The sequence below is a fragment of the Protopterus annectens genome, chromosome 10.part0 (assembly GCF_019279795.1).
Source record: "Protopterus annectens isolate FY-2018-M chromosome 10.part0, PAN1.0, whole genome shotgun sequence".
Classification (NCBI taxonomy): domain Eukaryota; kingdom Metazoa; phylum Chordata; order Ceratodontiformes; family Protopteridae; genus Protopterus; species Protopterus annectens.
Genome location: NC_056744.1, coordinates 1,821,678,759 through 1,821,694,214, shown reverse-complemented (window position 1 = coordinate 1,821,694,214; position 15,456 = coordinate 1,821,678,759). Strand labels below are relative to the sequence as shown.

At 45.7% G+C, this 15,456-nt stretch overlaps 1 protein-coding gene across 6 annotated transcripts in view; it reads left to right on the top strand.

Annotated features, from left to right (window-relative positions):
- The window catches only part of LOC122814063 (serine/arginine repetitive matrix protein 2-like), a 1,651,944-nt gene that overhangs the window by 168,193 nt on the left and 1,468,295 nt on the right, over window positions 1-15,456 (top strand). For all 6 annotated transcript variants that reach the window (XM_044086671.1, XM_044086672.1, XM_044086668.1 and 3 more), the window contains exon 3: window positions 14,542-14,649. In XM_044086671.1, coding sequence (XP_043942606.1) covers window positions 14,542-14,649 — 108 coding nt within the window. The remainder of the gene's footprint in view (window positions 1-14,541; window positions 14,650-15,456) is intronic.

The window sequence follows — 15,456 nt, the reverse complement described above, 5'->3', positions numbered from 1 at the left end:
CTCCCATTTCTCGGAGTGGGTGATTGAATGTGCCCTATAAATCTCAAGGATATGTACTACCACATCAAAATGGCCAGGCCACCCAGAGATCTGCATTTCCAGCTGGGAGCCAGTCACTACTAATTCCGAGCACTGCCCTTTGGACTCGCAACAGCCCCCAGAGTGTTTACCAAATGCATGGCAGTGGTTATAGTTCACTTGAGGTGTCTAGGATTCAGAGTGTTTCTGTATCTGGATGACTGGTTCCATACCGCCACCTCCAGGCATCAACTAATTCTGTCCAGGGATCACACTCTCAATTTCTGCTCTCAGGCATCACTGTCAATTTCAAAAAGTCTGCGTTGTCACCATCGCAGCATTTCTCCTTTATCAGAGCAGAACTAGACACTACCACCGCCACAGTAAGATTGCCCCTGGACAGAATAGCCACTCCCCAAAACCAGGTTTCGGACATTCTGCAGAGAAGAAAGGTACCAGCCCATCAAGTACTGAAACTCCTAGGCACCATGGCAGCTACGCTCATAGCAGTTCCTCTGGGACAAGTGCACGTGAGGATTCTTCAGTGGTTACTATTCACCCAGTGGTCGTACCAACAACTTCCCATGTCATTCTTAATCATGATTACGGACTTCTGCAAGAAGAATCTTCGCTGGTGGTTGACCAGCCAACAACTGACAGTGGGTCAGTCATTTGTTCTCCCCCTGCCATTAGCCACAGTGACCACGGATGCTTCTCTGATAGGGTGGGGGTTCTTTTTCAGGGAAGAACAGCCCAAGGCACCTGGTCGGCGACAGAGTCACAGTTGCATATCAGTGTTCTGGAGCTGAGAGCGGTGCTTTTGGCGTTGCAGCACTTCACGACTCTTTGCCTCTAGGGACGATTGCGATACAGACGGACAACATGTCGGTAGTCTAGTACATCATCAAGCAAGGGGGAACCAAGTCTTCTCCCCTGTGTCTAGAGGCCTTGAGAATTTGCCAGTCGGGTTGTGTCCACCGGGCGCTTTCTGATAGCAACGCATATCCCGGGGAAATCCAACATGATAGCGGACAAATTGAGCAGAGCCATTCTGCTACCACACGAGTGGTCTCTCAAAAACGAAGTTACGGAGAAGATTTTCCGCAGATGGGGCCAGCCTTGCTGCAACCTTTTTGCATCTCCTATGTATGCCAAATGCAGAAGTTACTTTGCCCTGAATCCCCCACCAGGTGACAGCCCAAGGGACTCGCTCGTACACGATTGGCCCCCGGGACTCCTGTATGCCTTTCCACCTATACCCCTGATTTCGAAGTTCTTGCAGAAAGCCAAAACCCTCGGAAGGACGGTAATTTTAATGGCCCCTCTTTAGTCTTGTCAGATTTGGTTCCCCTTCCTCCGACTCTATCAACTGGAGGAACCTTGGATTCTGGACCCAGTTCCAGACCTACTGACACATTCATCAGGGGCCCTCCATCCCTCCCTTCGTTCCCTCAGACTGACAGCTTGGCTGCTCCAATTCCCTACCTAGTCAGGTCACATGATTTTTCTTCGGAGGTACAGCACATTCTTATATCTTCGCATAACTCTTCTACCAGAAAGTTGTAGGCTAGTAAATGGAAGCAATTTGCTTTTTGTGCTTCTCAAAATAACTTTGATCCCTATGTGGCCCCTTTGCTAGTATCCTGGAATTCCTCTCTAAGCTTTTTCACGAAGGAGCTGCAGCTGCCACTATTGGTCCAATTGGCTGCCATCTCGAATTTTCACCTCGGCGCTGAGGGTTCTAACTTGGTCTCACAGATTGTCGGGCCTTCCTTAAGGGCACCATTCATCTTAGGCCACCTGTTAGACAGCCCTGTACTCCCTGGAATCTAAATTTTGTGCTGTCATGTGTTGTCCCCCCCCCCCCCTTTTGAACCCGCATCATCCTGTCAGTTGAAGTTTCTTTCCTGGAAGACTATTTTCTTGGTGGCCATTACCTCAGCACGCAGGGTGTCTGAGCTTCAAGCCCTTTGTCAAACCACCGTATTTGATGTTTCATCCAGACAGTTGATCACTGAGGACCAATCCTTCATTCTTGCCAAAAGTGTGTTCTGAGACCAATCTGAACCAAACTATTGAACTTCCAACCTTTTTCAGTAATCATTCTAATCAGTTGGAATACATGTTGCATAAACTTGATGCCCACAGACAATTGCGATTCTGTTTGGACAGGTCAAAGGAATTTAGAACTGAACAACCTTTTGTATCTTATGTGGACGCCAAGAAAGGATTACCAGTTTCTAAAGTTACCCTTTCCAAGTGGTTAACTGACAGCATCAAACTTCTCTACTCTTCAGCGAACCAAACATTAGAATATGGTGTGAAGGCCCATTCAACTAGAGCTGTCTCCACGTCTTCGGCTTATACGGCTCATTTACCTTTCGACACTGTATGTGCAGCTGCCAGTTGGTCTAAGCCTCATACCTTTATCACTCATTGCGAAGTGGACAGGGCCTCCAGGGACGGGGCTTCCATTTGTTCCACTTTCCTCAGGAATATACTCCGTGAGCCACCCAGAATTAAGGTGCTTGGGAATGCTACCCATATGTAAGAATAAACAGCGAGATTGAAAAATTTCACATAAAGAAGTTATGTACTTACCATAACGTTCCATACGAGTTGTTCATCTCGCCTTTATTCTTACATTCCCACCCACCTTCCCCCTCCAGGGTCTCTAAGAATGGGTAGACTCTGGGTCTGGTAGTCTTGTCTTGGGATTTCTTACTCCAGCTAGTGTATTTAGTGAGTTCTACTTGCTCATGCTGAGTTCTGCAAACTAGATCTGGGGTAGGACAGAGAGCATCGTGGGATAGGGGCCTAGCTTTGAGCTACTCTGAGATCTTTAGCTAGTAAAGTGGCCGACCTGGAGCCGATAGCTCAGCTCTGTACCCATGTGCAAGAATAAAAGCGAGATGAACAACTCACATGGAACGTTATGGTAAGTACAGTACATAACTTTTTTTCTTCTTGTGAGGAAAAATCTGCTTTAAATAGCTTGGATGTCCTTCATGGATGCATCTGCAGTCGTAACAAGTGGGTTGTCCTGTCGTCAGGCAGCCCTGCAGTCGGCCGGATTCCAAAGTCCGGGTCCGGCTTCGGCTGATGTCGCACTCCACCCGACGTCATCTCTGTTGGTCTTCGGGTATAAAAGCATCAGCCGACGCCATTTTCCTCCGTCTTTCTTGCCGCGTGGCGCCCGAAGCAGAAGCAGTTCGCAAGTGCCGGTCGGTCGGATCCAGAGATTACTTCTACCGAATACTACTTCGAAGACTTCTAAAGCTAAGTACCCCGTTGGGGACTCTTTCTTGCCTCAGCCGATGTCAGAAAAAGTTAACAATTGTTTAACCTGTGGGAAACAAATACCTCATAAAGATTTCCACTCTTACTGTCTGCCTTGTTTAGGCCCAGCCCACGACGTAGCAGCCTGTTCGGCCTGTGCCTCCTTCAACCGACGAACGCTTAGGCGTCGGAGTTTGCAGAACAGTTTTTCGGTACTGATTTTGCGTACATTATGCCGTCGGATCCTCCGACTACCCAATCTTCCAAAAAACGCAAAGATAAAGACCGACACTCGCGGTCCGCGGTTTCGGCCGAAACCACGGTAAAGCAAACCGAGAGTGTCTCGGTTTCGGCCGAAACCGAGAAAACTGATCAAAGTACAGCTGAACCTATTCTTACAACTGAGGCCCCTGCTACAACTCTTGAATCGACCTCAGAAATTTTACCCACTACGGTGGTTGACTTATCAGACACCATCCCGTTGGATGTCTCTACCCCAGCACGTGGTGCTGCTAGGCCTCCAGCAGCCATGTCCATTAAGGCCTTCGCCAGGGCTAAAGCAGCCAAGACTACTAAATCAGTGCCTGTTAAACCCCCCACATCCAGGCCCTCTTCTAGTTCTCAAATACTTTCTTTGGCAGAAGATTTAATTTCTTTAATTAGAGGATCTCAATCTCACCCAGACAGGGCCTCTCAGCCCCCAGAGAAGAGACCTAGGGCAGAGCCCCCTGAGCCAGTGTCTTCTGATGATTCTGCTGATGAATCAGACATTACTGACCAGCCAGAGGCTCCCTTCTCCAATCTTGAAGATTCTGATGCTGAAGAATCCATTCCAGCTGCTTCCCCACCAGAAGAATTCTCCTTTGGGGAAACCTTGCATGCCATGCGAGAACAGTTCCAATGGCAGCAACAGGATTTTTCAGACTCCAGAAAAAGACTTAGGACCTTTCTGCACCTCCCACAGCACAGGCCCTTAGCTATACCTCCTGTTCTCTCTGTGGTGGATGATGCTTTCAATGATGTTTGCTCCGCTCCAGATTCTTTACCCCAGCCCCTGCCAAACCAGACAGATTTTACAGGGTGCCAGATACTCATCACCACCTTTACAAGGCCCCACTTGCAGACCCAGAAACTATATCCCAGGGTCCCAAGGCAGTAGCGCGACCACAGCTAAAACCCTATTCCTTCTGAAAGGGAAGCAAGGTCATTAGACAGATGGGGTAAAAGGTCTACACTTCAGCTACTCTCTCAGCTAGAGCTTTAAACTGTCAGTTTCACATGATACAATACCAAGAGTTTATGCTTGATCAGTTAACTAAAAAACTAACCACTGATGAATCTCTTGATAAGAAATATGTATTAGAGATGGTAAATAACATACAACAGGTTAGCAACCATTCCTTAAAATGTGGCTATGATGCACTGGAGGCTTCATTTAGATCAGCCATGACAGGCACAGTGATAAGGCATGCATGGCTAAAGGAACAAGCTTTACCGGATCATGTTAAAGCTAAGTTGCTAGATGCTCCTGTGGACAAGACAAGTTTGTTTGGTACACCTGCCCAGCAGGTTATGAAGAAAATGGAAGAAAAGGCAAAATCTGTTCAAACTGTTAAAGATTTCTTGCAGGTTCAACCCCCAAGGTTTAGCAGGAACTGGCCTGCCAAAAATTGGTCCTTTCCTGACTCCACAAAATTTCAAAGGGGCAGGAATAGACGTTCCAGAGGCAGAAACCAATCCAGAGGAGGTGCCTACAGAGGACGACCGTGGCAAGGTAACAACAGAGACACAGACGCAGCCACTGCCACTACATCAGCACAACCACAGTGACTTAATCCTAACTCCGCCTACCAGGGAACAAATAGCAGCTCCTCTAGGCGGAAAGTTAACCTTATTTTCAAAGAACTGGCACTACATAACAAAAGACAAGTGGATTTTACAAACCATAGATCAAGGTTACCGGTTTCACTTCCACACTTTACCAGTCAGAAGAGGAATGCCAAATCTACCTCCAAATCAAAAAAGAGGCTCTACGCCAGATAATGGAGTTAGCAAACATGAGAGCTGTGGAAAGAGTGCCAACAGCAGAACAAGGAAAGGGGTTCTATTCCAGACTATTCCTAGTTCCAAGAAAGGAAAAAGTTGGAGACCAATTCTCGACCTGTCCACCTTAAATACATACATCATTGTCCCAAAATTCAAAATGCTGACCCTACAGCAACTTCTTCCCATGCTGGGCAAGGAGTCTTGGCTGGTAACTCTAGATCTCAAGGAGGCATACCTGCACGTCCCCATTCGACCAATCTGCAGAAGATACCTCAGATTTCTTGCAGGATCAGAGCACTATCAATTCTCAGCATTGCCCTTTGGCTTATCTACTGCGCCCAGAGTATTCACAAAATGCCTGTTATCAGTAATCGCCCATTGCAGACTACAGGGAATTCAGATTTACCCATACCTGGACGACTGCCTACTACAAGGGGACAACAAAAGCAAGCTGACAACAGATTTACAAAGGGTCATTTACTTGCTACAAGGACTGGGATACACAGTCAATTTACAAAAGTCAAGGCTGATACCATCCCAAACAAGGAAATTCTTGGGCGCGGAATTGGACACAGTACAACAAATGGCATTCCTGACTACAGAAAAACAAAAAGAACTTCCTCTTTACTTCTTGGCACTAACAAAACTGAACGAGTTAACAGCAAGAAAATTTCTGCAGGCCTTGGCCTTCATGGCATCATGCATAATCTTGGTCCCATTTGCCAGACTACATATGAGGAAACTACAGTGGTACCTAAAGAATTTATGGTCCCAACACAGACACAGTCTAGAAACAGAAATCCCACTAATTCCATGCTTAAAACAGGAGTTCCTATGGTGGGCTCAGGCATGCCAGTCAAACCCAGGCCTACCCTTTCGCAGATGTCAACCAAGCCAGACCATCACAACAGACGCTTCAGACCTAGGATGGGGGGCCTACATGCTGGAAAAATGGGTGCAAGGATTGTGGACACAGGATCAACTTCACCTGCACATCAATCTAAAAGAAATGCTGGCAGTAAAACTGGCAACCCAAAAGTTCAAACCATTCCTCAAAGAGGGCCAGTTGATAAGGACAGACAACACCACAGTCATGTGGTACATCAACAAACAGGGAGGCACTCATTCATACCTCCTATGCAGAATGACCTTGGAGCTGTGGACCCTGGCACTCAGCTACAACATTCAGTTACAGGCAATGTTTGTACCGGGGAAAGACAATACTCTAGCAGACATATTAAGCAGAACCACTTCGGATGCCCACGAATGGAAGCTGCACCCGGACATCTTCAAGACCATCTCAAAGAAATGGGGAATGCCACAGATAGACCTATTCGCATCACCTCTCAATCACCAGCTCAAAAATTCTGCACAAGGACATTCCACCCACTAGCATGGAAAGTGGACTCACTCTCCTTCAACTGGAAAGGCCTAACAGCATATGCATTCCCACCTCTTCCTTTGATACACAAGGTACTACTAAAAATCAAGGAAGAACGTCCAAGGATAATCCTGATAGCCCCAAACTGGCCAAGACAACACTGGTACCCACTACTGAAGAGCATGTCTCGGAACAATATGTGGCCAATACCCCTGATGCCTTTGATGTTAACTCAGAACAACTACAGCATCATACATCCAAACCTAAAAACGCTGCAACTGACTGCATGGAACATCACATAGCAGCAGCTAATCAAGAACTTTCCCAATGAGTTAAAGACATTATTCTTGAAGCACGCAGACCTTCAACAAGAAGGAACTATGCTGGAAAATGGAAAAGGTTTGTCATTTGGAGTACCGAAAGAGGAAAAGATGTGTCAAACATAGATATGCCTAACATTCTGGAGTATCTGGCCGAACTTCTTCATTCAGGCCTGTCCTACTCCTCCATCAAGATACATGCATCAGCTATTTCAGCAGAATACAGCTTTGATCCACCTGTTTTTTCGCACCCTTTGCTCAGGCAGTTCCTCAGAGGAATCAAGAATGTAAAACCTCCAAGGAAACCACCATTACCAGCCTGGGATTTAAACTTTGTGCTAGAAAAGTTGACACTATCACCCTTTGAACCAGCAGCAACAGCAGACCTACAACACCTGTCATGGAAAACTGCTTTCCTACTGGCAATTACTTCAGCAAGGAGGGTTTCAGAACTACAGGCCTTAATGGCAGTGCAACCCTTCCTAATCTTCCACCAAGATAGAGTGTCCATGAGAACTAATCCTACATTTATGCCCAAGGTGGTATCCAGAGTATCTTTAAACCAGGCAATCCACCTACCTACCTTCTTTCCCAACCCACAAAACAGAGGGAAAGAATACTGCATACCTTGGATGTACATAGACAGCTACGCTACTACTTGGACAGAACAAAAATAGCAGAAAGACTGACCAACTTTTTGTAGCCTATGCAACAGGAAGGGAAGGAAAAGCTATTTCCAAACAGACAATCTCCAAATGGATAGGAAATTGCATACGATACTGTTACTCCTTCCATGGAAAACCAATTCCACAGAACATAAGACCTCATTCTACAAGGGCAACAGCCACTACCACAGCCTTCTTACGAGGAGTGGCAACCAAAGACATTATTGAGGCGGCTACTTGGACCTCCGTGCATACATTTGCCAAGCATTATAATTTGCCTCTATATTCCAGATCCCGAGCAGGGTTTGCCACTGCTGTACTGCAAGGGATCCTAAACACACCATAATCTACTTTTATCCTCCTCCCTAGTTGGCTATGGTATTCTACCCACTTGTTATGACTGCAGATGCATCCATGAAGGACATAGTACAGTTTTGTACCTACCATAAATGTAGATGTCCGAACTGGATAGCATCTGCAGTCAGGATTACCCTCCCTCCTTCCCCTCTGTGGTACTCCTAGGGTGTTTACCCTCCTAATAGCTAGCTGTTGGGGAGTCTTTATGGTGTATTTGTTTGTATATATGTACATATATGCTTATTGTTGTGTTTACCTCTATCTATTTGGAAACATTGGCATCTATCCAAATTTTAGCCTGCAAGAGGGCTACTGGCATCTGGGGCAAGAAACACTGAGGAAAATGGCGTCGGCTGATGCTTTTATACCCGAAGACCAACAGAGATGACGTCGGGTGGAGTGCGACATCAGCCGAAGCCGGACCCGGACTTTGGAATCCGGCCGACTGCAGGGCTGCCTGACGACAGGACAACCCACTTGTTATGACTGCAGATGCTATCCAGTTCGGACATCTACATTTATGGTAGGTACAAAACTGTACTTTTCTTCTTTTGCACGGGTCACTGCTCATTGTTTACAGTGCGTTTCTAATTATGATGCTTCTTCCAGGGCTACAACCACTGGTACTGTTTTGAGGAGATTTGCATAGCTGCATTCTCAGAACCTCCCAGATGATAAAAGTGAAATTTTAAATTCTCCCTGGGGTAGGGATTGTGTTTGGCCCCACTGTTACAGAGGTGATCAGGAAGTGTGATGAAAGGGGCAGGCTGTTCCAGTGAATCTAAGATTTTTCAGCCCTCTTTTTCCAATATTTCCAAGGGATATTCTGTCTCCTCCTCCAGTTTTGGCAACCCCCCCCCCCCCCCCCCCAAATAAACAGTCTCAACAAAATGCAGGTCAACAGATGTTTAAGAAACAATGGCAGGGGAGTTCCAAAGGATTCTCAAACCTACCAAAACCAAGGACAGTCCAAGCCTGACTGTTAGAGACCTTGCGAACCCCTCCCACCTTGGCCTCCTTTTTTTTTTTTTTTTTTTTTTTTCTTCCAAAAAGTCTGAATCTCCAGTTTTCCCTTTGATAGTAGATAGTTTCAGGGTTACAAATGCAAGTGGGAGGAAATTCCTCTTTTCCAGGGCGTCATTCCTCATCCTCCAGATTAAGCACTCTTGTTTCCAACAGTTCATCACATGCTGTCCCAATGAGTGATGGAACAGTTTCTCCTTTCCAGCTTTGGAAGAGTTTTTATTGAAGGATGATCCTAGTGCAAGAGAGAGACAACTTTTACCAATTCTGGATATTTCTTTGTGATAGTGGCCAAATTCAAAATGTCACTTCACAACCTAACTCCTGCTCCTCGTTCGTTTCCTGGCAGCACTAGACTTAAATGATGCTTATTGCATCCCCCTTCATCCAGACTTAAGATGTTTTTTAAGATTTTGTCTCTCTGGATCACATTATCAGATGTTCTTGTTTCACTGTTGCACTCGTCACATTAGGGTTATCTGCCTGCAGGTAGCCCTCAGCCGGCCTGAATACCAGAGTCTTGGGATTTCTGTCGGATGCTATCACTTCTATGACGTCAGGTCATCAAGGGTATAAAACCTGCAGCCGACACCATTACATCAGTCTTTCTTGCCGTGCGGTGTCTGAAGCAGAAGCAATTCGCAAGTGCCAGTTGTCCTGAAATTTTCGTTTATCAAGTTTCAGACCTGAAGTCTTCTAAAAGAGAAGTACTCCGTTGGGGATGCTTTTTTCTTTCTCTAACTGATGTCACAAAAAGTTAATAATTGTCTTGCCTGTGAAAAGCAAATACCTCACAGAGGTTTTCATTCTTACTGAGTCACCTGTTTAGGTCCAGACCAAGAAGTCCCTCGCTGTCGGTTTTGTGCCCTGTTCAATGCCCAAACTATTTGTCATCGGGCTATTTTTGTCGCTAAATTCTTTCGCGCTGTATCTCCATATTCGGAAATGGCTTCGATACTCCTGGCGCTCTGACGTCAGGGAGCATGGTTGAACAGCCGACGCCGGACCCAGACTTTTGGATTCTGGCCGACCGAGGACTGCCTGCCGGCAGGGGAGAACCCTACAGTCATGACTGCAACAGTGAAGACACTCGAACATCTACATTTATGGTAGGTGTACACAACTGTACTTTCCTTTGGTGGGCAGAGGCCTGCCACCAAAAAAGGGACTACCTTTCACACCACCCCCTGCCTCCCAAACCTTAACAGACTCTCAGACTATGCATGGGGGGCTCACCTGGCAGGGAAGTGCATGCAGGGCAAATGGAACCCAAGTCAAATGCACCTGCATATCAATCAAAAAGGAATGTTAGTTGTACAGAATGCTCTGACAGCCTTCAAGGACCACATTCTTCCAGGGCAACTAATGGTAAGGATGGACAACTTCACTGTTATGTGGTACATAAACAGGCAGGGGGGTACACATTCTTACCCCCACTGCAGACTAGCTGTGGCATTGTGGAACACAGCCTTGAGCTACCAAGTGCACCTACAAGCTCAATTCCTGCCAGGAAGTTAAATACACTGACAGACTGACTAAGCAGAAACCTCATGGACCCACACAAGTGGAAAGTGGAACCAAGGATTTTCAACATGTTGTCAAGCAAATGGGGAAGCTCAGATATAGACCTGTTTGCCTCTCATCAGAACTACCAATTGGACAAATTTTGCAGAAGGACTCCCCACAAACAAGCCTGGAAAAGTGGATGCTCTGTCCTTCAGCTGGAAAAACCTATCAGTCTATGCCTCCCCCCGTCTCTTTTCTCCAAACAGACAAACCGGGGATGATTTTGATTGCTCCAGACTGGCCTCGCCAACACTGGTACCCCCTGCTGTGCACTGTCACGTTTATCTCCATGGCACCTGCCTCTGACTCCTTCCCTGCTGTCTCCGCATGAGAAACAGATTATGCACACCCAGCTTCTAACACCGAACCTTGCAGCCTGGCTAATTACTTAATCTCTCCTTTACCATCCCTCAGCATACCTGTGATGGATATCATTTTAGAGGCAAGGAGGCCTAGCATTAGAAAATCTTAAGCTGAAAAATGGGAAAGATTCTGTGCCTGGTACCAGTCTCAAGGGATGAGCACAGCAGCGCCCAATTTACCTCAGATTTTACAACACTTAACTGAGATGCTTCACAAGGGCCTGTCTTTTTCCTCCATTAAAATCCACCAGAGAAACAAGTTTGACAACCCAGCCTACTTCAAATTACTGGCCACAAAGACCCAGCTATCTGCAAGGAAAATTCTGCAAGCCCTGGGGTTCATTGTCTCTTGCATTCTACTAATTCCATATGCAAGACTGCATGTGAGGAAACTCCAATGGTATCTAAAAAGCCTATGGTGCCAACATTCTCAGGACCTGGAAACAAGGATTCCTGTCATTCCTTGTATAAAGAGAGTTCCTTTGGTGGGCAGAGGCCTGCCACCTCAAGGGGCTCCCTTTCAATCTACCCCCTGCCGCCCACACCTTAACAGACTAATCAGACTGTGCATGGGGGGCTCACTTGGCAGGGCAGTGCATTCAGGGCAAATGGAACCAGAGTCAGATGCACCTGCATATCAACCAAAAAGAAATGTTGGCTGTACAGAATTCCCTGACTGGCTTCAAGGACCACATCCTTCCAGGACATTTATTGGTAAAGACAGACACCACAGTTATGTGGTACATAAGCAGGGGGGAACCCACTCGTACCCTCTCTGCAGACTAGCCATAGCTCTGTGGAACACAGCCTTGAGCTGCCAAGTGCACCTACAAGCTCAATTCCTGTCAGGCCAGCTAAATTCACTGGCAGACTACCTAAGCAGAAATCTCATGGACCCACACAAATGGAAACTGGAGCCAAAAATATTCAACCTCTTGAGGAACAAATGGAGGACTACAGAAATAGACCTGCTTGCCTCCCTCCAGAACTACCAATTGGACAAATTCTGCACAAGGACTCCCCACAGTCAAGTTTGGAAAGTGGATGCCCTGTCCTTTACCTGGAAAAGCCTCTCTGTTTACGCCTTTCCCCCTCTGCTTCTCCTCTCCAAGCTTCTGCTAAAGATCAAACAGGACAAACAAAGGGCAATACTGATTGCACCAGACTGGCCACGCCAGCATTGGTACCCCCTCTTGCTCAGTATGGTACTGCTGGAGCCATGGCACCTACCTCAGACACCTTCCCTGCTGTCCCAGCAGGTGGGCCAGATTCTGCACCCTCAGTTTCAAACCCTGAACCTTGCAGCCTGGCTAATCCCTTGAGCTCTCCAATAGCATCCCTCAGTAAGCAGGTGCTAGATGTTATTCTGGATGCAAGGAGGCCTAGCACTAGGAAATCTTATGCTGAAAAGTGGAAAAGATACTGTTCCTGGAGCCAAACTCAGGGGATAGGCACAACAGTGCCCAGCTTACCTCATTTTTTTCAGTACTTAACAGAAATGCTTCACAAGGCTCTATCCTTCTCGTTCATTAAAATTCATACCTCTGCCATTTCAGAACATTATAATACTGAACCACCCCTCTTCTCTCACCCCCTGCTAAAGCAGTTCCTCAGACGTGCCAAAAATTTGAGACACCCCCCCCCCCCCCCAGGCGAGCCTCTACTCCAGCCTAGGACCTTAACTTTGTATTGGAAAAAGCTCACTCTCCCTCCATTTGAACCAGCTGCAACTGTAGAGTTGAAATTCCTTTCTTGGAAAACAGCCTTCCTTCAGCAAGAAGAGTGTCTTAATTTCAGGCCCTCATGACAGTGGAGCCCTTCATCATCTTCCATGCAGACAGGGTTTCCCTCAGGAGCAATCCTTCCTTTATGCTCAAGGCGGTGTCTAGTGTGGCCCTAAATCAGTCCATTCATTTGCCTTCCTTTTTCCTGAATCCACAAAACAAAGGAGAACGAATTCTGTACTCTTTGGACGTGCACAGACAACTTAGATTTTATTTGGACAGGACTAAACCTCTCAGAAAATCTGAACAGCTGCTAGTTGACTTTGCTGCAGGGGCAGAGGGGAAGGCCATTTCAAAGCAAACAATTTCTAAATGGATAGCCCATTGCGTTCGTTTCTGCTATAAGCAGCACCATGGAAAACCTACCCCACAGGAGATGAGATCACATTCCACCAGGGCTGCATCTATCTCTACAGCCTTTCTCAGAGGGGTCCCTACCAGGGACACTGTAGAAGCTGCTACCTGGAGCTCTGTTCATACCTTCACCAAGCATTACCACATGCCTATTTTTTCTAAATCCAGAGCTGGTTTTGCCACTGCAGTATTGCAGGGCTTAATAGCTTTTTCTAATGTTTTCTAACTTCCTCCTCCCTTCCTTAGCGTTAGAAATCTACCCAAATGTGATGACTGCAACAGTGAAACACTAACACCATAGTGCAGTTGTGTACACTAAATGTAGATGTTCGAGTGTATTCACTGTTGCAGTCCTGGTTACCTTCCCTCCACCCCCTGACTTCTCTTGGCTCCACCTTTCCTTCTTGTTTGGTGTATTTGAGCTTTCTGGTGTATTTGCTTTTTGTTGGAGGTGTAACATAACATAATTGCTTCCCATTATGGGAGCACCTGACATCTGGGGCAAGAAAAACTGATGTAATGGCGTCTGCTGCATGTTTTATACCCCTGACGACCTGACGTCATGGAAGAGGAGACAGCATCCGACGCAGGAATTTAAGAGACTGGTATTCAGGCCGGCTGAGGGCTACCTGCAGGCAGATAACCCAAATGTAATGACTGCAACAGTGAATAACACTCTAAAATCTACATTTATGGTAAGTGTACAGAACTGTACTTCATGGCCACTGCAACAGTTATCTTTTTAAGCATGTACTATTCTGGCAAGTTAACTTACACAATTGTGCTGTTACTGAGTGGGTCTGCCTTATTTAAGATCTCCATGTTTTTTTTTTTTTTTTTTTTTTTTTTTCCTGCCACCTCTTCCTTTTCTTTGCCAACTTTCCTTCTAACTACCGGACCGGAGGCAGAGGGGGATGCATGATGCAAGATAGAAGTAGTGGGAATGATTATTTATTTTTAGTGAGTCCCCTGGTTTCATTTTTGTATGAAAAAGTATATTGGCTGGATCAGTATGGATTTATATCATTAGGATTCATTTGCGCCTTTAATTGAAATAGAACATCGTGCAAGTGATTTGGTAATTGATGCAGTTGTAGAGTATGTATTGCAAGAAGGCAGCGGTTTGGTTTTTAGCTTGTTCTGTTACTGAAGCATTTGGTGAAGTTGGCGAGTTGTATTTTAAATTGTAATGTTTGACACAGGAAGATGAACTGTGTGCATGATCAGTCACATTTTTGCCTTTTTCCATTGCATGTTTATCTTTGGTTCTTAGAGTACTCTGTAAGGTTTGCATTTAAACCAGATGGCAATGATTTGTGGTCTGAGCCCAGTGTGTTATTTTACACTCACGTCTGACTAATACATGCTTTTTTTTGTTTTGTGTAGGTACTCTGAAAAGGAGATCCAAGAGAAGGTAGCCACCTTCCGGCAGATGCTGATTGAGAAGGATGGGGCACCAAATAAAGACGAACACCAGCAGCCACAGCGTCCAGCGTGAGTATAGAACTCTGGGAACCAAGTAAAGTAATATGCGTATGAAACAAAAAAAGGGGTGCCTGGGCATTTCTCTCCTATTCTTCACGTGTGCTCATATTCAGTCTTTTTTTTGTAGGTTTGTGATCCAGATAGGATTTTCCTCCAATGTGGATGAACACACCTGTTCATTGTGTTTGCCTGTATAGCATTTGTCAAAACTTTATGACTGAAGTAGCTAAGTGTTGCCATTTCCTAGGAGGTCAAAGTGCTGTGGGTGGATTTTATGCTGTTATACATCTTCTAAGTGCTTTGTTGTATTTTATGTGCATTTATAAATTGTTCAGCCAGCTCTCAGAACACACAGCTCTACAGTCTTCTGACCATTAAAAAAGTGCCATCCCCCTGGTTAAAAAAAATAAGAGCCAATGATGCACATCAGGACAAGTAATGAATGCAGTCTCTTCTGCCGATTTGGACTAGTCATAGGTGAATAACGTTTCCCCTAGATTCCATCTGCCTGTACCACGTCATTGGTCATATTGTATTCAGAATCAGCAGACTGTGATTTTTGAGTTGAACTGAAAGTTTATATTTTCTGTGACTGGGATACTGGCTAAAGAACATGGTCACCAAAGAGCAGTACAACTTTGCTGTAGTCCCTTGCTTTTGTAGAAACTGTTGAATTGGCTAATGCTTTGATTTTTAAAAGCTTTTGAGCTAAACTTGTAAACCTATATTTTAATCTGTCCTTTTCTACATTCCTTACGTTTTATTAGTTGCGTTAAGGTCTTGTCTTCTCCCTTTGCGTGTATTTTCTAGACTTGT